The 22,309-nt window shown below is 39.8% G+C and overlaps 1 protein-coding gene and 1 non-coding gene across 2 annotated transcripts in view; both read left to right on the forward strand.

Moving 5' to 3' along the window:
- Positions 1-21,935, forward strand: part of EXOC4 (exocyst complex component 4) — an 871,527-nt gene extending 849,592 nt beyond the window's left edge. Inside the window, exon 18 of the mRNA XM_049774305.1 lies at positions 21,202-21,935. Coding sequence (XP_049630262.1) covers positions 21,202-21,439 — 238 coding nt within the window. The 3' untranslated portion in view covers positions 21,440-21,935. The remainder of the gene's footprint in view (positions 1-21,201) is intronic.
- Positions 11,551-11,712, forward strand: LOC126029911 (U1 spliceosomal RNA). Its single transcript, XR_007503060.1, has one exon. It is a non-coding gene; the product is annotated as a U1 spliceosomal RNA (small nuclear RNA).
- Positions 21,936-22,309: the final 374 nt, after the last annotated feature.

The following is a 22,309-nucleotide window of genomic DNA, read 5'->3' on the forward strand; positions in this document are numbered from 1 at the left end:
AAAAAACAATAATTAAAAGGGAAGTTTTTTTCAATTAAGGAAAGAGACTAAGAGCTTTCCAATCAATAGAAATCAAGAGTAATAAAAGTATATTTGGGGGGCCGGAGAAGTGGTGCTAGAGGTAAAGCATCTACCTTGCAAGAGCTAGCCTAGGATGGACCACGTTTCGATCCCCTGGCATCCCAGATGGGCCCCCCAAGCCAGGGGCAATTTCTGAGTACATAGTCAGAAGTAACCCCTGAGTGTCAAATGGGTGTGGTCCAAAAACAACAACAACAACAACAAAGTATATTTGGAAGCAAGAGAAATACCACAGAGAATAAGATATTGATATGTAACTGATCCAAGTTTTATTCCAACATAGTCTCCTGAATGCCACCAGGAGTGACTTGTAAGCACAGAGGCAAGAGTAAATTCTGAGCACAGAAAGGTGTGACCCCAAAACAAAAGATACATTTTGGGGGGGGGGAGCAGAAAATGGTTGGTCCAAGCTGCATTGGTTTTTTGTTGTGTTTTTTTTTTCCTCTTTAATCTGGGATAACCAGACCAGTGATTTAATGCATAAGTCCAAGTCTGCAGTGTCAGGGATTACCCATGATACTTTAGGTGTTGCCAAGGAGACCCTACAGAGATACATACAATAATGCTTAGGGGGTGTTCAGGAATACTCTTGGGGTGCTGGAGCTCACACCAGAGGTCAACACAAGCAAAGCATGCCCCTTGACCCCTATTTTAGCTCCTAGACCCACAAAACTTGACAAATAGATATCCGATTCTGAATTTATAGAAACTTAATATTATTTTTAGTATCTCTTTGTCCTCATATATCAGCATACAAAATGATATAGCCATTATCCTTATTAAGGTTAGTGTATCACCTCTAGGAACTAACCATGGTGTTGCTATCCAGCAGTGTATGATACAAATGACTTTACCCATCAAGAGACATTTTGTAGAGATTTACAAGCATATTCCTGGGCCAAAATGATAAGTGTGAGCAGCTGAATACACCTTCATCCTTGAATAAACATCACATGGCATTTCCCTTCCTTCCCCAGAAGGATGGTGAATCCCTATGTTGGTAGACATATTTCTCTCTGTCACTATAGTATCAGGTGTTTGCATAGTTCCATTCCAGTTGATCCTAAGTAGGGGGGATTTTACCACTGTGATTGCTTTCCCTGGGGGTGACAGATTCTTTAGTTAGCAGTGTAGTATTACAGCCCTTTGTATGGGCTTGGATGGTGATGGATGAATGGAGGGACCTTTGTCCTGCAGCTCAGGACCACGTGGCTGCATCCCCCTCCAGCCGATATCTGGGTTCAGGAGAACACACACACACACACACACACACACACACACACACACACACGAAAAATCCCTTCATATTCTTAATAAAATAGTATAAGGTCTAAATCATCTGCAGTGAAAAAAAATGCAAATGTATGCGGCTTATTTGCGAAAGCAGACATTAATAACTGATACTTAAACAGGCGGGAGTAGCAATGTTACCGATATATTCAAAAGATGTTTCCAATAATTTACACACTCAAAATCAATTTGAATACAACATGTAAATTGAATTTAATTTTTTGATATAAAATTGTAGTTATCAGCTTGAACCATTAAATTTACTATTTAATATATGCTTTCCAGCTCACTTGATTAGAATTTCGTTGCGCCTTATCTATATAAATTTAATTAGGCTTGATATCATCAGTATATTATAGAACTAATTAAAGATTTAGATAAGTGCTGAGGGGGCTTATTGAAAACTCCATAAAGTTCCATTTGGAAAATGAAATATTCCCCCCCTCCCGTTCAGTGTGAGAGAACGAAGCAGTGAGAAGCATTTCTTGTGGTGCCACTGAAAACTTATTTAACTGTATTTAATGGACTTATCCACTCCTTTAAGAGCTTTTTAATTACTCTGTATCTTCAAGCAGTCCAACAACAGTTCTGATCTTTATTGAAAGGCTTTAAATTCCGCCTCTCTGGCCCTCCCACGAGGCTAGCTGCCTTGTGTGCCTGTGTGATGCTAGATTGTGGAGACTTTCTCTATGCTGATTGAGATCTGGTAATAAGTAATGGTATTTACTTTGCAGTGTATCACTTTCACAAGTAGAATAAACCTCGAGAAAGATCAGAGCCCTCGCCAAAAACCCTGTCGAGGGAAAAAGAATCAAGAACCCCCTGACCCAAGAGGTGGGCACAGCTGAGGTTTTCACTCAGCAGCCCGACTACTTTGAATAAATCATTCTCTATCCATCACTTTGAATCCCCTCATATCTGCGTCTCCACGATAGAGCATAAAGCAGCTTTGCTTAAAAGATGGTGATTTCAACCAAGTGCTTTGTATCTTCATTACAAAGTACAATAAAGCTTTTTGTTGCAATGAGGCCACAGTTCCTGTCAAATGAATGTGTAGAGAAATACAGCTGCATTACTCCTCTCTCCCTGCCTCCTACCCCCACTTTCCCTGGGCTCTTGATGATTGTGCCACAAACCCCAGGCCTTTTATTTTTCTCAGTACAGCAGATCAAATAACACAATATAGGTAGGAAAGAAATGAATGGGGAAGGAAATCCACACATGGACGTCTTTTGTGTTGGCTTCCCCTTCAGTTCAGATGCAGCTGGGAAACTTGTTGGGTATCTGGGAGTTGGTAGCCTTGAATCCATCTCCCCAACAGAGTCAAAAATAAGCTTTGCTCTGTTTCCATCTAGGCTGGACATTCATGGAGTGCAGTGGCCCCAGGAGAAGCTGCCACTTGACTCAGGACTGTAGTTTGGTTGAAGGGAAGAACAATGGAGGCCCTCAAAATTAAGAGCAAGCTCTTGTCTATTCTCAGCCTTTTGCCCACTTTCTAACCAAAGAAGCAGTCTATGCCCCTGCCCTTTTATGAACTATAAGGATATAGGGTAGTTGGGGTATAAGTTGATTAGTGACTGCAAGGTCTGAAAATGAGAAAGAACTTCCTAGTATAAAAATGAAGTAATTTGTCTTTGGTACATGAAACCACCGCCACCTCCTCTCCTTGAATCCTCTAAAACAGAATATGATTCCCATAGAACTTACTTCCTTGATTCTCACAGAATTTACTATCATGTACATTCTCCATACTGGATCTTAGTAAACCCAGTCTTCCTTTGCTAATCTGTCAGAAGCAATCCCAACCCAAGACAAGCCTAAGGGAAAAAAAAATCTACCCTGGGCTCCACACTTAGGAAAGTGGCAGGCTGTGGATTCAGGAAGTAAAGGTATTAAGTCATGGGTACTGTTGATTCACAGTGTGACCAAGGCTTGATCTCTCAATCTAACTTCCCTCTCCTAGAAAATAGCCACCATAATCATTATACCCCGCTCCACTTTAGTCCCCTCATTCAACAGAAGGACTGTTAGCTGTCATCTGTTCTGACCATAACGGCCCTCTATTCCAGATTGGGCCACCATGGGAGGTGGGTTGTGACTCGGTCAGATGGTGGCTTGATCATGATCTCCAGCTGCCTAGTGGCAGACAAGGACTAGGTGGATGCATCCAGTATACCCTGAGGGCAAGAGATGAATACATGAACATTTTCCATCTCTTTTTCTTGGTCTATTTAATTTAGCAGGGCCACCCATGCTACAGGGTTTTGTTTTGTTTTGTTTTTAGAGCCCCACCACTCACCAGAGGAGCTGGGCAGGGTGAGGGAGACAGGCAAGACTAGTGCTGGCTCTCCTGAAGCAGCACATATGTGTACCTAAGCTCTCCTACCAGGTCCATGCCCTCTGCCCTGGCTTAGATTATGCTATCCTGGCTGCATTGGGGTAGCTGTGGAACTCTTTTCTCTTTAACACCTGTAGCCATTTTTCTGCCCCAAATGGCCTTCAAGCTCACCACACCACACACACACACACACACACACACACACACACACACACACACACACACACAGTTTCAGCTCACTCTGCACTGGTTTCATTGAGCAGACCATGACATATATCCTTTTCACTCCAGGCTCACTTAATTCAGATCCTCATTCTAGAAGTATGCATCTCAGCTTCCAGTGCTTACCTTTCCTATCAGCTAGTCCCACTCTGAATTACTAGAATTACTAGGAATCCACTTCTGCACAGAGCACTTCGCAGCTTATGAAGAGGTGCCATGAATGTGACCTTGGGTTATCTGATTATGAGTAAACCGAACGGGGACTTTGTCTTCCCAAACTTAAGTCTGGATGAAAACTAATTTCTCAACTGGAAGGATTGAGGAGAGGCTGGGAGCATCACCACCTATCCCCTGGGCTAAATAATTGTGACTGCTGTTATTCAGTCACATGACATCAGGTATTGGTCTTTGAGTTTCTCAGGGGTGGGAGAAACTCAGTGTGTTCAGAAATCACTCCTGGCTTGGGGGACCATATGGGACACCGGGGATTGAACTGCGTTTCGTCCTAGGCTAGCACAAGCAAGGCAGATGCCTTATCACTTGCGCTACCACTCCAGCCCAGGCCCAGCGATTTCTGAGTGCAGAGTCAGGAGTAACCCCTGAGAGTCGCTGGGTGTGGCCCAAAAACAAACAAGCAAACAAAAAAGAGCTTCTAAGCTGTACTCATGAGGGCCCCTGGGTCACTCCTGGAGTTTCTCTGCTAATTGAGCTGGCAATGTCCTGGAGACCTGTGGGCTACTTGAGGGGCAGAGGCAAGGCCAGTGATCAAATCAGGGTTGGACACATGCAAGGCATGAGCCTTAATTCCTCTACTCTTCCCTCAGCCTCTCTGTAACTCTTTAGTGATAGGCACGAAGTTGTCTCCAGTTCTAACCTGTCTTTGACCTGGCTCATTTGTGATTTGTTCATACCGTTTTCTCAAGAGTTTCTAGGAATTCAGAGATGTTGAGAGTACACATGCTTGGAATCATTGACCCTGTGTAGTGTCCACCAAGAGAAAGAAAGGGCTTGGGCTCACTTAACACACCTCCTGGTCAGCCCAACCCTACCTCTAACAACTGTTATTTCCTTCCTATTTCTATATTCACCTTTTCTGGCTATGTCCTGTAAATGTCATTCTATAGTAGACAGATCTTTTCATCAAGCGTCAGTTACTTGACAACAACTGTTTCAACTGTTGTTGTTGTTGTTGTTGTTTTCTTTGGGTTTTTTGGTTTTAGGGCCACATCCAGCAACACTCAGGGTTAACTCCTGGCTCCTCATTCAGAAATCATTCCTGACTGGCTCAGGGACCAAATCAGATGCCAGGGATCAAACCCAGTTCAAGGGTTGCAAGGCAAAACACTTCACCTGCTATGCTATCTCTCTGGCCCCAAGCTTCTGTTGCTTAACATAATATTATTAAGGTTCATAAATTCAGCGTTTCCTTAACGTTATAATATGAAGCTGAGCTTAAAAAGTGTGTGTGTGTTTTGTGTGTGTGTGTGTGTGTGTTCAGGTATTTACCCAACACTTGATCAGATCAGATACTTGCTTCTTCCTTTTATGGGTCGGGGCGGGGGGAGAGTGGTTTCCAGTAATATATAATGATCACACAGTGAACTATACAGATCTCAACCATACAGTCTCATGACTTCCATGTAATCATCACCCCAATAAAATCACAGGCTGTTAGTCACCATAGAAGTCTCCTTAGCCTTATACCTAGCATAAGAATTAATTAATTGCCTTTTCTGGGTCCTTGTCTGAGACATCCCAGGCCCTCAGGGGTGAGTCTTTTTAGTCTCTTCGAAATGAAGACAGCAGCCCCCCCCCCCTACCTCCCTACTGAGGTCTCTGTGCCATTAAACTTGTCCGTGTCCCCTGTTGATGCTGATGTGAAGAGCCATCTTCTCATAGAATTCCATATGTCTGCCTCTCTTTGGAAATAAACAGCTTTCTTTTAGAAATTAATGTTTGGAAGACAGAGAGATAGTACAGGAATTAAAGTCCTTACCTTCCACACTGCCAACCTGAGTTCAATCCCTGGCCTCACATGTCGTTTCCTATGCCTTATCAGAAGTGATCCCTGAGCACAGAGCCTAAGCACCACCAGGTGTGGCCCAAAAACACACATGATTTTAAATGAATGAGAAACCTTGAGAAACCTTAGTTTTGCAAAGTCCAGAACACTAGGTCAGCATTAGCATTTAAATAGAAGCTGGAAGCAAGCTTCAAGACCTTCCTTTCTAAATGCTGCCCTTTCCAAAGGTGCTTTCTAAGCTGATACTTTTTTGTCTTCCTAAAAAAAGAATGCAAATGCTATATATATTTCTTCCATCAAAGGCCCTTTTCTTTAGATCTGACTTTAAAAAGAACAGCATTGAACAGTCTATTAGTCTTTTCATACAGAAAGGGCCAACTTTTTTTTTCTTTAATTACTATTCTGGTTTCTGAGTGCCTGACTTTTATCTGCAGATTCTCAAAATGTCTTTTCCTGTATTTGTAACCTATTGTATCTCATTTCCTGCCACCCACCCTCTCCACACTCAATTCCCAATGTTAAATCAGAGCCTTTGTAATAGAGCACTGTTAGCAGTGCTCCCAAAATCGCCCATGACTGCGATATATAAGTCCCACAGACCAAGGCTGAATCACTGCCACTAGGATGATACTTGTGACCACCTTCAGGTATCTGTCCATTTAATATTGTGGGAACAATTACTTGGTTGCCAAGAATTTTTTTTACAGTATTATCTTTATTACCATCACCATCATCAAATCACTGTCCTGCTTTCTGTCTTTCATTGTGTCAGGCACTTAAATAATTTTTGAATAATATATTTATTTAAGCACCATGATTACAAACATATTTGTAGTTGGGTTTCTGTTATAAAAAAAAAAGAACACCCCCCTTCTCTAGTGACTGCCAAAAAATTAAAGGAGATAGTGATCGTACTGCTACTGTGTTATAATTTTATACTTAATATGTTGTATAAACCTGACAGGTGCCCTTCTTTGAGCTCCAGACCAACAATATCCTCCTGTAGAGAGCCTTTGGAGGGGGCTAATGGTTAAAGCACTTCCTTCCTTCTATTTGAGGGGCCAGGAAGTAGTGTCTCTTCCCCTGAGAGATGAAAAGCATTTTGTGACTTGTAATTTGCATATTTTGTATGCCAGAGAACTTTCTTGTAGCCCATGACCTCATTTAAACATAATTTAACATTCACAATGAATGCAGTCTAGATACCTCACCACATAACCCATTCATGTATTTCAGTCAGACTAGTAGAAGGGAGCAATAGAAGGTACTTTTTGGTAAAAATGCCACTTCACCTTCATATTCAAACACGCAGTCTTGTGACTCTTCTTTGCTCATTTCAGCCATGTGAGCTAGAAGAACTCCCACCCAGTGCTGGTCCAGAGGAAAGACAGGTAGAGGAAGTGAGAGCCAGCATGCCTTTGTCCACTGAGAATTTGGTCCTTCCCATGTGCAAATTGATTCTGTCCGCTGTGAGTTAGGAGAAAGCTGGGGGACTGACATGGTCAGAAAGAAAAAGCGTGCTAAAAAGCCAATCTAGGAGAGTCTAAAGGTTTCACTCTCTGACATTCTCGTACTGCTAGGCCTGTCTGCCCTCTTCCCTGCTACAGAAATGCTTTCCAAAAACACAACTGTCCACATCTGCTTTCTTTCTCTGTTTTTGATGCCTCCTCTCCTCTCAAAAGGCAGCTATATGTTTGCAAATACCAGTGTGGGTGAAGAGAGAGGTTGGCCTGGCCTGGTCCATTGGAAATTATCGAAATCAGGACAATAGAGAGAATTTGGTTGGCCCAGAAAGTAAACTGTGGGACTTTTTCTGAACTGATTTCCTTTTTACTTGAGTGAAGAATATATTTTTACTTTTCTTTTAGAATAAAAAAATTTTAGGGGCCTAAGTGATAGCACAGTGGTAGGGCATTTGCCTTGCACGTGGCTGACCCAAGACAAACCTGGATTCGATCTCCGGCATCCCATATGGTCCTCCAAGCCAGGAGCAATTTCTGAGTGCATGGCCAGGAGCAACCCCTGAGTGTCACCGGGTTTGGGCCAAAAACAGCAAAACAAACAAACAATAAAAAAGAATAAAACGATTTAGAATAAATTGTTGCTTTTGGTTGAATAAGCCAAACAAAATAAAAGTTTCCCAGTACTCTTCAATCACCCCTCCAGTTCCCAGAATGTCCAGTCTTCAGCAGGACCTCAGCTCACCAATCTATCTTTTCTCTTCCCCTCTATACACTCCTTGGAAAAATAAAACCTTGGTAGTTTACTCTTGCTGTTTACTCTTCTCCCTCCCTCCAGTACATTCTTTTTACTTTGTTTGAGCTTTCTTCCCCTAGGATTTGCCTCATCCTTAATACCTCTTTTTAAATGCCTTGTCTTTACTCTAAGATTACTCTAAGGAACATAAGCACAGTATCTGAGTAGGGAGATGGGGATAGGATACCAATGGCTGTTGATGCTTTAGTATTTGTTGAGCAAAGAAATAAAGGAAATAAGCAGAGAAAAATTTGTTTTAATTTTTTTTATTAAGACATTGTGATTGCAGGGGCCGGGCGGTGGCGCTGGAGGTAAGGTGCCTGCCTTACCTGCGCTAGCCTAGGAGACGGACCGCGGTTCGATCCCCCGGCGTCCCATATGGTCCCCCAAGCCAGGAGCGCCTTCTGAGCGCATAGCCAGGAGTAACCCCTGCGCGTTACCGGGTGTGGCCCAAAAACCAAAAAAAAAAAAAAAAAAAAAAAAAAAAAAAAAAAAAGACATTGTGATTGCAAATCTTTCATAGTTGTATTTCAGGCATATAGTGACAGTGATTTAAGGCCATTCCCACCACCAGTGTTGTTGACCTCCTTCCATCCAAGTTCCCAGCATGCATCCCATACCACCACCATTTGCCGCCCCCTAGCCTACTAGTGTTACAGGTCCATTTTATGTTTAGCTTGTTATAGTTTGGGACTCTTGATTCTATTGTTGTTGACTTTGGGTTATTAGAAATTTTTTTAATTTTTGAAAGATCTTGGATGAATGTAGTTGTTTAGACAGGCCAGCAGCTTGTATAGGTATATTGTTCTGTCTTATTTGTTTGTTATATGGAATAGTGAATTGATCCAGTTAGAATGGAACTAGATATCTTTAGGGAAAGTCTGTGATGGTGAGAGACTGTGAGGATCAGATTTTAATAATTCAATGAGAAATGACTGGGCTCTATGATAATGTTATTAGAGGAAAAAAAATATATATATAGCATTAGGATATAGATCGAGTAGTGGCTGGGCCAAAAGATGGCAATCAAGACTTTGAAGAGATATTGAGATTTTGAGAGTTTGCAAAACTTTTGCTCTGTTGAGTAAACATTGTAACTTAAGGAGAGTGTCTGGCAGAGGTGTCTGGTAGACAGGTCTGGAAAGCAATGGAATGAATCTTTGATTTGTTGAGACCAGATGTTAACAAAGAGCATCTCATGTACAAATCAAACTTTTGGAAGTAAAGAGACTTATGGGTCAGTGCCTGGCTAGTGGGTTGCTTATAGCAAGAAGACAGAAGAGAATAATCAAGAAATGGAAGGAGCCAGTGAACAGAGAGGAATGTCCAACTAATTTGGCCCAAAGAAAGTTGAGTTCAGGAGTACTAAACTTGTCCTCTAAGATGTCATTGGTGACCGTCTTGAATATGTTTTCAGCCAAATAGACACTTTGGAAGAAAAGATGGTGAATACAAATGACATGTTCAAGAGATTTAATTTTGAAAATAAGATATAAAATGGGATGTGAAAGTTAGTGGTTACAGGATCCCAAGAATGGTTCAGGGTTTGCTTTATTCTTATCAATTATGTTAAACCATGAGGCTATTTGAAGGAATAAAAGAAACACTGAAAGGAGTAAATAAAATAATTAAAAGGACAATAGAACATACCCCAAATACTTGGAGGGAGGGGTTGGCAATAAATCCATATGGAGGGCTATCATTAGAAAAAAAGGATAAATCTAAATCTAGGGTTAGATTAATCATCATTTCAAGGTGGGAGAGATTGTGCATCTAACAATTGTGGTGACATGGAGCTCCAAAGAGCTGACAGAGCAGAGGTCAGTCAGGGAAAGCTAGTTACTGTTTTTAGTAATTTAACACAGTATGTGGCTTCCATGTCTTTTTAATTCTCCAACCTCATCTTGGATGTAATATTATTTACTGCATTGGGTAAAGTACAACACCAAGATTGAATCAACTTAAGAAATTTTCTAATTCACAGACTAGGGAGATAGTACAGGGATGCCTAACTTGCATGTTCCCAACCCTGGTTCAGTTTCCAGCCCTTCATATGTTTCTCTCAATTGTCACCAGAAGTGATCCCTAAGCACAGAATCAAGAATAGCCCCAAGCGCCCCCAGGAATGGCTAAAACATCGTGCCCCTCAAAAAAAAAATTTCCATCATGCCCCTCAAAAATTTTTTTCCATCATGTCCCTCAAAAAATTTTTTCCAAGTGTATATCCATTATGTACAATACAGTCTAGAATTCACATCTAATTCTGCCAGCATTGCAATGAAAGAAAAGTTGAATTTCCCCTATCAACAGCCATAAGTGATCTCTTCACTTTGTTGTACCCTCCTCTTCCTTGTATGCAGTTATTAAAGACATTGGGAATTCCCTCATCTCCCTCTTACAGTTTTGTCCCTTTCCATTTGCCACAGAGCAACTCTAATTTTTTTTTGGTAGGGTTATACTCAGTGCTAAGGATCATCCCTGGAAGGTTTGGGCACCCATATGGGGTGCTAGAATCAAACACAGGTTGATTGATTTGCAAGGCAAATAAATAAATTGCTCTAGCTCAATATTCACAGCTCTCCTCTCCTTCACTCAGTGTCCAGAGACACACTGCTCTGTGCACTATGCTCTTTCACTTAACCAGATGTCCTAACCATTACTCATTTATTTGTTTATTTCTGGTGAGGTTACTCGAATCCACCAAATGTCCTGCTCACAAACCTGGGAATCTGCTCTCCCAGAGCCTGTCCTCTGGGATGGGATATTGGCACCGACTCTATGAAAAATAATTTTATGACACTCCATGCCAGTCCCTAGTTCAGATTATTTGATCCTGCTCAACAACTGAATAGCACTACTTCCTTTTTTACATGAAGAAGGCACACAGACTCAGAAGTGACCCAAGAACAGAATAAGAAGAATTGGGATTTAACCTCAGATTTCTGCCTCCTGGATTCTTGAGCATATCCCCTATATTAGTATATTATATTAGCATTATAGTATTATATTAGTAACTTTACATATACAGATATTTGGGGCCGGAAAGATAGCATGGAGGCAAGGTGTTTGCCTTGCATGCAAAAGGATGGTGATTCAAATTCCGGCATCCCATATGGTCCCCCATGCCTGCCAGGAGCGATTTCTGAGCACAAAGCCAGGATAACCCCTGAGCACTGCCGGGTGTGACCCCAAAAAACCAAAAGAAAAAACATATACAGATATTTCAGAAAAATTCTTTGTATATAAATATGTGCATGCATATATATATATATATGTATACACACACACACACACGTATCTGTGAAAAGGGTTCAGAACATGGCTCAAAAAGTTAAGCACAATACTTACCTGGCAGGGGAGATACCATGATCACGAAGGTGGTTTCCCCAGGGCGAGACTCACCCATCGCACTCCAAGTGTGCTGACCCCTGCAATTTCCCCAAATGTGGGAAACTCGACTGCATAATTTGTGGTAGTTGGGATTGCATTCGCGCTCTCCCCTAAGAAAAAAAAAGTTAAGCACAGGCCTGGCATGTGCAAGATGTGCAAAGTTTCTGGTTTAATACCTGAGAGCTTCCAGATAGAGTCCTAGTGATATAGGCCAGCTCTGCTGGAAGAACTCACATAAGTAATTATAAATGAAATATTTTTTCAATGAAGATGAGTGCTCAAAACTCGAAATGTAATACTCAGTAAAGTGACAAATTTGAACATGAGTCAGGTATGATAAATAAGGTCATTAAAGGGAAGCCTCACTTATCAATAAGCTGATGGTTGAGCAAATATTGGATTAAATCTCTGCTAATCCTATATTTTGACCAACCTCTGTTCCTTTAATCCCATTTGATGCTTTTTGCTGATTTTCTTTTCATTTGTGGCATTGCTCCTTATGTCTTATAATGCGTCCTTTTCTCCTATGCAAAGGAAGACAGTGCTATACCTTGACTGTCTCCTGCTTCCCTCCTTGTGACATTTGCCTTGACCCCACCCCTCCACCTCTTCATTCTGACTGTTATCACACATTAAGGTATTAAATGTGATCTGTTCTAAGCCAATGTCCCTACAAGTCAACTGGATGCCTTCTCTTTTGGATGCTGTTGCTCAGTCTTTATCATTATCCTGTGTTTGTTTTTTGGATTGTGTTCTCTCATGGGTAGCCATTCAGAATAAATTCATTTTTTCTGCTATATTATTTTGTAGAGGTGCTGTATATATAGTTCACTGACAGTGAAATATATATCTACCACAGTGGCCGTGTCCTCCACCAGACTCACATGTTCTCCACAGCCATCCATCACACTTGTCAGAGTATGGGGTCTTTAATTAAACCCTGCTGGATAGTGTACATATTTCCATTAGCTCCTTCCAATTTAGTCTATTATTTTTCTAATTGACAGCCTCCCTGCATCACTTGTTCTTGGCTCTCTGGTGGCCTGTGTTATGGCTTCCATCTCTTTAGCTTTTTCTCTCTTTCATAAAGAATCTAACAGTTGAGTAAATAAATATACCCTCCACTGTTTACCCTGGGGATCTGCTGCTTTGCATGCAGTCACACTTTTTAAATAATCTGTGATGGGGGGAGGGATTCTTCTTCACAAGTTATTTCTCTTTCTGATGCTTCACTCCTTAAAAATACGATCTTTTTTTCTTAACAAGCCAGCAAAATCCCCCTTAATAATATTGAGATGTGTGCTAGGATCCCTAACTTGAATCCCAAAGGTTCATTGGGATCAGGGTTTGGTGATTGAGCCTTTACATCTTCAAAACTCACAGTAGGGAATTTTGAGGAGCATTATCAATAGTCAAGGAATAGAACTAGATGACCTCTCCAGAATCAATCTAGCATGTGATCACTGTTGGGAAAAATTCTGATTGGCCTGTTCTCCATCAAAACTATACCTTCCAAGTCTGTCCTCACTGGCTTTTTCCACCAAATACATACAGTCAGAAAAGAATTTGTATCTTATAAAGGCAAGAAACACAGGCCCACTAACTGGGTTCTGTAAATTGAGGTTTCTGTACCTAGTGTAGGACCTTCAAATAACCGTTATACCAATAGAGGAGAACAGAATGGCTAGAGGTAGACCCCCAAATTCATTTTCCTTTAAATGAAAGCATTTGCTTCAAGCCATAAGTAACTTTGATTTTTTTTAAGGTAGATAAAAGAAGTTTTTTGAAGGCAAGGACTATACTTTTTGTTATCCTAAAGTTTATAGTGTTATTAGAGCCTCATAAGCATTAGCAATATTACAGGGTTTCCTTTGAAGACACTCTTTGCATTATTTATTGAAATGCTGGTGATTTTATTACTTAGTACAGAAAACATTATAGGGCCTCTGAGTTATAGTTATTCATACTATCTTAGCAATTACTGCCCAGAATGCTAATTTGAGAAATATGGAAGATTCCTAGCTTAAGGGCCATGAGTTAATTGGTAAACAATATGTAGTTTTGAGGTCACCAATGTGCATTATATTGTGTCTTTTTATATTAGATAAATTACTTTTTAAAATTGAAAAGACTCTAAAGTGATATTCAGCACAGTGTGGCTCTCCTTAACCTGGACTCACCTTTTGATAATCAAAAAAAAAACATTTACCAGACTATGAGACAAACACAATTATGAAAATACAATGAAGGGCCTAAATAAAAAATAATCACAGAACAAGAGGGTAATTCTATTCATTCTTTCATATTTCATTATTTGATAACATCAGAAGATGAATCCATCAGAATTGCTTTGGCAAGTGCAAACAGAAATGTGCCTGATCAATATTTATTAAATCCTTCAAAATTGGAGCAGGAATTGAGCAGACTTCTTAATGGACTGAATAATTATTCATACATCGGGGCTTGACCAAAGGCAGTGCCATGCAGAGAGACATAGTTTTAATTGTACTGAATTTAAAATGCATTTTCTCCTTTAGCCCTGTTGTAGAAAACTTAATTTAAAAAATTATCTGATGTAGCAGAGAGTGACATACGATCCTTAAGTTGTTGAAGAGAACATTTCAACCGTGGACATTTATAAATTCAGACTGTATCACCGACGCAGGCAGAGCAAAATTTCTAGCTAAGGGAGCAAAAAGGAATTTTCTTCCCATTTCAGTGATGGTAACTGAAGTCTAAGAGTGGGTCATTATCAATTAAAAGTGAAAAATTTCAGAGAAATTCTCTTGTTCTGTGGGGTGGTGTTTTCTAAAAAAAAAAAAAAAAATCAAGCAGGACTGTCTGTTGAGGTTTTTTAAAAAAATCTCTGAAAGAAATGAGCATAACTGTCTTGACCATGGACCAACTGCCCTTCCCTGTACCTCTATACTGTGACCTTGTAATGATCAGAACTAAACTAAGCATCTACTGTGGCTGCTAATTCTATTAGAATGAGGATAACCATGGTCCTACTGGTAACAGACAGTGGTGTATATAAAGAAAATGTGGCAGTGATCCATCCCAGAGGTTTAGGGAGGCCCAATCCCAATCTCAGCTCCTTGACTCACTCATAATCTGCTGCCCCCAGCCGAGAAATTTCTGTGCCTCTTCTTCAAACACCCAGTTTTTCTATTGTTCCAATGAGAATAACATCTGCACAGTCTTGTGAAGACTATCAGGAATATTTCCCCAAAATCTTCCAGGAGGTAACAGAAATCTAATTCAGCCACTAACAACTTTCCAAGAATTACCTGACTTTTCCTCCCCTTAGTTTGGTTTTTGTGTGTTTTTGACAAGAGTAGTAACTTCAACTCTTTGAAATGAGAATTTGCAGTCATGTTTGTAATAAAATATAAGCACTTTGAAGAGTAAGACAAATGAGAGCAATTATATTCTGTTTTTAATAAACTAACTTATTCTTCAGGCACACATAGAATCACCAGCCATTTTATTGGTGGTCTGGAAAGTACCGTTAGCAGAATTTATATTTACTCAGAATGTTTGCTAATCCATCACTACTGTATCTTGCTACCCCTAGCTGGTGGGGGAGGATCCGAATCAACCCACTTTGAAATTTTTGTTTGTCTTGTTTTCTTCCACTTTATCTCCTTTCAGAACCCAGTTCTTGTCCAGAGTGACCACCTCCCTCTATCATTGTGATAGTGGTCCCTTCCCTGCCCTAGTCCCATTTCCTCTCCCCAGTGGCAACCATTCTACAAAGGGTCAGTTCTATTCTTAGTTTCTATTGCCTTTTGGTATATCCCTCCTATGGGTATATGTCCCTGCTATGTTTTTATATATCTCAAATAGGAGTGAAATCAGTCTCTATCTATCCCTCTTCATCAAACTTCTCAAACTCAGCATTATATTCTCCAAATCTATTCTTGTAGCTCTAAATTGCATGACTTCATCGTTTCTTACAGTCAAGTAGTATTCCACTTTTTTTTATATGTTACAAAAATATTTTATCAAGACATCAGCTCATGGGTGCTTGGCAGTTGATGACTCCTCTAACTCTTTTTACTCAGTCTGTCATTTATGGGATGATTACCTAATTCCTCATATCATGTCCCTGTTTATTATCTATCACAGAACACGGGATAATATAGGAACTGAATGTTTACCTGAAAATTTAGTGACCCACCTATTAATGAATTTTTTACTGAAGTACACAGAATGCCACAGCTGTTATCCAGAAATAAATAAGCTGTGCAATAATCTTATTCTTGGTACTGCATTCAGGGATCACTCCTGATGGGCTTATATGTGGTTTTGGGGATCAAAATTGGTCAGCTATGTGCAAGACAAGGGCCTTACTTACTGTACTCTCTCTCTCTCTCTCTCTCTCTCTCTCTCTCTCTCTCTCTCTCTCTCTCTAGCCCTCAGGTAAATTTTTCTTCCTTTGAAACTTGACATTGAATAAGTAAAATTCATGGCCTAAATTTCCTGTAGACATTTAATACTTTCAAGAAAAAGTAGATGAAAAATTCTCTTAAATGTAATGTCTTAATTCCCCTTCCTCAAGGAAATCATAATTGAGAAGAGCAGCCAACTTTTGAATGAAAAGGTCACTTCTCATGACCAGCTTGGTGGGGCAAAAAAAAAATGAAAAGTAAGGAGTGAAAATAAAATAAAAAGAGCCCCCCAAAATGTTCCTGTGATTCATAATGCCAAATCTACCAAATGACTTCATTATTTGGTTTTAGGTCTTGCATTTCCAGACCAAACCAGTATTATTCAAACGTAGTAGCAAAGTGTATAAATAATTTTTGAGTGGTCACAATGCTGGCTTCTTCCATTACAATAGAAAATACAGAGTTGAATTCTTATGTAAATTTAATGTAATTCATATTCTTTAAATTACAAATCAACTGAATTAAATGTACCAATTCTTTGCCATTAGTATTTTTTCTCTTTAGTTTCAAACATTTTTCTTTTATAGTGGCTCTAAGATGAGCACAGAGCTGTAAGTCTTTCCTTTTGAGGTCTTCAACAAATCACTCACATTTTCTGTGGCTCTGTTTGCTCATCTGTGAAATGTAGATTGAGGTGCTCGCCTTCAATAGATTGACCACATTAATACACTTAAATGTAGCCACATTTGATATTTTTGGCAGTCAAGGAAGATCCCAAGCCAGCTTGATTACATAACTACATATAAGCAAGGCAGGTGGAAATTGGGGATGTGGCCAGTGGTAGACCACATGCCTTGCATGTATGAGATTCTTGGTTTGGTTCCCAGCACTGCCAAAAATAAGAAACAAATTAATAATAAATTAATAATGGGAGGCAGCAGCTGAGCTTTCCCCAGGAACCCTGGACAGTTCCTCTCTTCAGGGCCTCTCTCTGTCCTACATCAAAACGTTCTTGACCACCAACAGGTCCAGAATTGAGTTGCTTTGGGGTAGGAATAGCTGATTTTCTGGGTTTATAGAGAAAACAGAAACTGTTTGCAGCTGCTTTGCAGGAATGAGACTGGGCATGCCAAGAGGAGGAGGAGATAGAGAAAGACAAAAGGCTTCTCTTCTGTTGAGCATTGATGAACAGCTATTCGAGAAGTAGGAAGAATACTCATACACAAATGAAAAAAGTAACCCAATTTTCTTACATAGTCATTTCATAGCTGCATGTATTAAAAACCATTGAGTAGGTTAAAAAGTTTCTAGACTTCATGTTTATTAAGAGTCTGAAGAGAGAAGCCAGAGAGAAAGTACTGAGGATAGGGTAATTACTATGCATGTGGCTGGCCTGACTGTGATCCCTGCATCTATATAAGCCTCTAAGCACTACCAGGAATAATTTTGAGTGTAAAGCCTTAACATTGCTGGGTGTGATTCCCTTACATACAAAAAGTTTGAGGAAATAGGTGCTATCAAAAGTTGTTGATTAGAAGATAAATTGACACAACTTTAAAATATGCAATATGATAGTATGTTTATAACCCATAACCAGTATACTTAGCTTTTAACTAATCTTGTGTCTGGAAGTCTGATGCCAGGAGGGAAAGTCATATAATTGGAAGAAACCAATTGGGTTTGGACTTATTTCAACTGTAAAGAAAGCTGTTAGAACATTAAAGAATGAGGTATTAAAGGGTGGGGTGGTAAAACAAGAAGTCAGTGCTAAAATAGACTGCTATTGGGATGGAAGTATATGTCACCCATTCTCTGCCTTCATATTTTCTTTAGTTCATCTATTCATCTATTCCATATGACATGCATGTGATTTTGGTAACTCAAGGAAGATAAGCTATTTTTAAACTTTGAAAAAAAATATCTGCTCAACTTACCAGAATGGTTTTATTTTTCTCCATTGTGCAGACATTTTCACAAGAGTTACAGACAGTAACATCAAAATGAAGTAAGAAGCTAAAAGTGGGTGGGGGGGGCAACAATCTATGGATAAAGTAGTCCTGAAGGCAATATGAAAATAATCAATTTGCTGGGGAGGAGGGAGACTTGGGACATTGGTGATGGGAATGTTGCACTGGTGATGGGTGGTGTTCTTTACATGACTGAAACCCAAACACAATCATGTATGTAATCAAGGTGTTTAAATAAATTAAAAAAAGTATTCTAAAAAAAAAGAAAATAATCAATTTGCAACAGAGCTGAGTGTGAGCATTTCTCTGTTGTAGACAATATAACCCAACTGTGTAACCCATCACATCCCATTTTTCTATCACTGCACCCCCTTGCTCACTACCCATAACACTTTGGGGACTGCTCTCCAAAGGCACACAGCAAAGAAAGAGAAACCACGGGGGTATTGTAGGGTGCAGGTGGTGAGGAACACTTGGAATGTTCTACCCATCAGTTCTCATGACAACTTTTGGTTCCCAGGACAGCATATTTATTCCAAGTCAAGCAGTTGACCCCTAAGTTCTCTGGGCTGTGAAAAGACTTGCTCTCCAAGGCATGAGCCAGAAAATGTTTAGATCAAGAATGTATTCTCCTAGCTGGTCCAGGCAGCAAAGTAACATGCCATCTGGTATAAAACACCTTGCCCCCAGAAGACAGCTATTTTAGTGCATGATAATAAAGATCTAGCTTTCGTTTTTCCTGATGCCTCGATAAGTGTGGATAAATTATTTACCCCAATTGGGCTATATGATTTCATTTTGGTGTGTCAGTGTTCATCATGAAAACTCATTCTAATCATACAGTTAAGGGCAAGATGGGACAGTTACCTAGTTTTTTTCCTTAGGGCACCATGTGACAGCCTTTGCCCACCTCCAACTCGGGCTGTTGCTATGCTAGTTTGGTTTAGTCCTAGCTACTGGCTACAAGTCTAAAAGATGAATGAATTTCATTCTGTCTTTAAATATTTATGTTTCTTTATGACATAATATATCATCCTGGTTATGGGAATTCCCCCATCCTAACTGTAGAAAACACACCATCAGTTACCTGTCAATTTTGTTTAATAACTTCGCTTTGCAGTTCTGGGCCACTGTTCACCGGAAGCTCTTGAAGACTCTTGTGGTCTCTCGGTTTCCTCCAGAGTGTCATTCTGGGATTTGTAAAGGTCTTCATTGTACAGAGGATATTGAAACATTAAGGACTTAAGTGCCTGTCCTTTATCACAATCACACAGGAGGATCCAAGGCTAAAAATCCAGACATCTTTGTTTTGTTGTTTGCTCCCAGCATGGAACAGCAGGCTATGTAGAAAATCAGCCAGTATCCCTGGAAACAATTCAACAGATTTTTCAAAAGAAATCCAATTTCATCTGGTCTGATGGGTTCCACTCTTGCTTCTTAGAATAACTGATGAAACTATCAACATCCTAAAGCAAAGAAGCCCAGGTCTTTGGCTTTAATCTCAGTGAAAAGCATCACTTACTGCATTGATCTCTCCTTCCATTATGCTTTTAGGTTCTTGGCTTACAGATACAAAAATTGTTTTATAACTGTTCCTACCCCAGAAAGACTTTGATATAGGGCTCTTCCTATCCCAGAACCTTTGGGTATTTCCCTCTCTGAAGAAAGGGTGTCTTAGAATTGATTTCATATGCTTTTATTATGCTCCCTTGACACCCTATATTTTGAGAACCACTAGGCTAGAACAATGTTATCAAATCTCTTTTAGGTTTGGAAGAATTAAGCTACAAATTCCTTGTTATTCTATATTATTAATCTGGATTTCTATTTGTGTTCTTCTTGAAGAATTTTTTAAATGTATTATTTTTTAGTTTCTTTGTTAGTTTCTCAAATATCCAGCACCCTTTATAGCCAAGAAATCCAGAGAAAAACAGTCAGGGAACTCTTAAAACCTAGACCAGGGGTATGGAAAGGGAGACATAAATAGAAAAGATAGGATGTTTTTCTAAAAACATTAGTTTCTCTTAAAAATATTTGAAAATTGCAATAGACATTATTCTGGAGGAAGAATTATTTGCCTTAATTTTAGGCTAAACATTAATCTCAAAGAAAAAATTCTCATTAGTCACCATGAGGCCCCCAGGCCTCTTTGTAGACTAGAATTCATTCTAGGTCAGAGATTCCCAATCAGGTTTCTCTTCTCTGCCTTTGCTCTCACCATTCCCTTTTCCTTGATTTATAGTTTCCTCCCAAACTCTTCCTGCTGTGTCTTACCCTCTATGAAAGACATTGTCCTTGAGCATTTGCCCCCCTTTTCAATGTAGCCCCCCTTTCAATGTAGCTTTCTTCCTACTACCATTAATCATTCATACATTATTCTCAGCCCCTGGAAACTTCTTCTATTTTATTTTTAATATGATTTTCTTGACACACTCAATGGTACTCAGAGCGTACTCCTGGCTTTGAACTCAGGGAGCACTACTGATAGTGCTCAGAGGACCATAACACAATCATGTATGTAATAAAGTTGTTTAAATAAAAAAAAATCTTAAAAAAAAGAAATTCTTTTTTTTTCCCATAGAAATACAACCCCCTTCTTATTACCTTGCCTGCTTGTGTTTGCGACTCTGAGAGTCAAGAACCATGTTTTACTCACCATATAGTAACAGCTATGACTATATTGCAGTGACTACCTCATTATCATATTCTAATAGTTATTCTTTATGAAGTATCTAGAATTGGGTCAGGCACCCTTCCAAATGCCGATGATTAATTCTTCCAATAACCCTAAGATCTTAGTGCTATGATTTTCCTAGGTTTTAGTAGGAAACACACACACACACACACAAACACAAACACAAACACAGACGCATTTCACAGACCATTCCATGACTGGTCCAGTGATTGAGAAAACTTGGTCTTGTCTCTGTGATTATTTCTCCTCTTCTTTCTGTGCCTTTCTTTGGCTTTCTTGTAAATAGAGACTGAAGAAGGGCACTCTCCCTGGATCTCCATTTAGACTCTGACTCATGAAGAAAGAAACTTAAGGTGCTCACAAGAGGACAGGGGTCATTCCTCTCTAGTATTTCATATTTGACAGACCTAGAGCAAGGCCCAACAAATAGTAAATATTGATTGACTGAGAACTCCATATGTTAGGATCAGCCCTTGCCTTTCTCCTGAGAGCACAACAGTTGATGGCAGTAGAGATGATGCACATTGTTCTTCTCTCTTCCACAGGCAGTACTATGAGATGCTGTACAACACAGCCGATGAGCTCCTGAACCTGGTGGTGGACCAGGGCGTGAAGTACACAGAGCTGGAGTACATTCATGCACTGGCGCTGCTGCACCGCAGTCAGACAGGTGTGGGGGACCAGACCACCCAGAATATGAGGCTGCAGCGACTCAAAGAGATCATCTGCGAGCAGGCTGCCATCAAGCAAGCCACCAAGGACAAGAAAATAACCACAGTTTAAAGGGGCATGCTGAGGGGTAGGGGAAGGGATGGGGAGGGCAATAACCACCTTCTTTCTTAGGTACATTTCTTTCTTTGGTGTGTTACTGGATATATTGAGCTGGCTAGTTTCCTCTGTGTTGATGAAGTGAATGTGTAAGGGTTTTTCTCCCCACTTTTTTTATTACAGTGATAAAGGTGGAGGACAGTCATAATATAGAATGTTTTGATGTCCTTTAATGTAGTTTCAGGGCACTAGATGGGACTGGGAAGCAAGTGTCCAACTGTTGATTTAAACACAAAGAATGACAAATGTTTGTTTCTTTTCTATTATCTTTCAAAATAGATTGCTAATTAGGCCTTTATTCTCTTCTCAGAGCAAATGAATATGGTTCTCCTATGTAAACAGGAAATTTTTATTCTCTTGTCAGTGAACAAGTTAATGAAATAAGAGAGATGCCTTGATTTCTATCTACATTGCCAAGTCAAATCAGAGGCTTCTCACCTTTTCTGCCATTTTCAATATGCTTGGGCCCAGGGTGTAATATCCTTTAACTTGCTCCTTTCAGTTTGTGTATAGTAAATTACACACAGGTTGCTGGTTGGTTTATTACCATTTTTTGCTTCCATTTCTACTATAGCAAGACTGAAAGTCATCAAATTAGTGATGAATAAAAGATTATTCAATCTTCTTCTAGAACTTACCTTCTTGACTTCTAGGAGGAAAAATTATTATTAGAGAAATTTGAATCACACATGAAACAGTGCTTGTGTCTGACTAAACTTAAGTGGAGCTTTTTCTTACCCTGGGACGTAAACATGACTCTGCTATACTCAGCGAAGGATGGGGCAAAGAGACAGTCTCTATACCCATCTTCTGTGTATCCCCTCA

The sequence above is a fragment of the Suncus etruscus genome, chromosome 1 (genome assembly GCF_024139225.1).
Source record: "Suncus etruscus isolate mSunEtr1 chromosome 1, mSunEtr1.pri.cur, whole genome shotgun sequence".
Classification (NCBI taxonomy): domain Eukaryota; kingdom Metazoa; phylum Chordata; class Mammalia; order Eulipotyphla; family Soricidae; genus Suncus; species Suncus etruscus.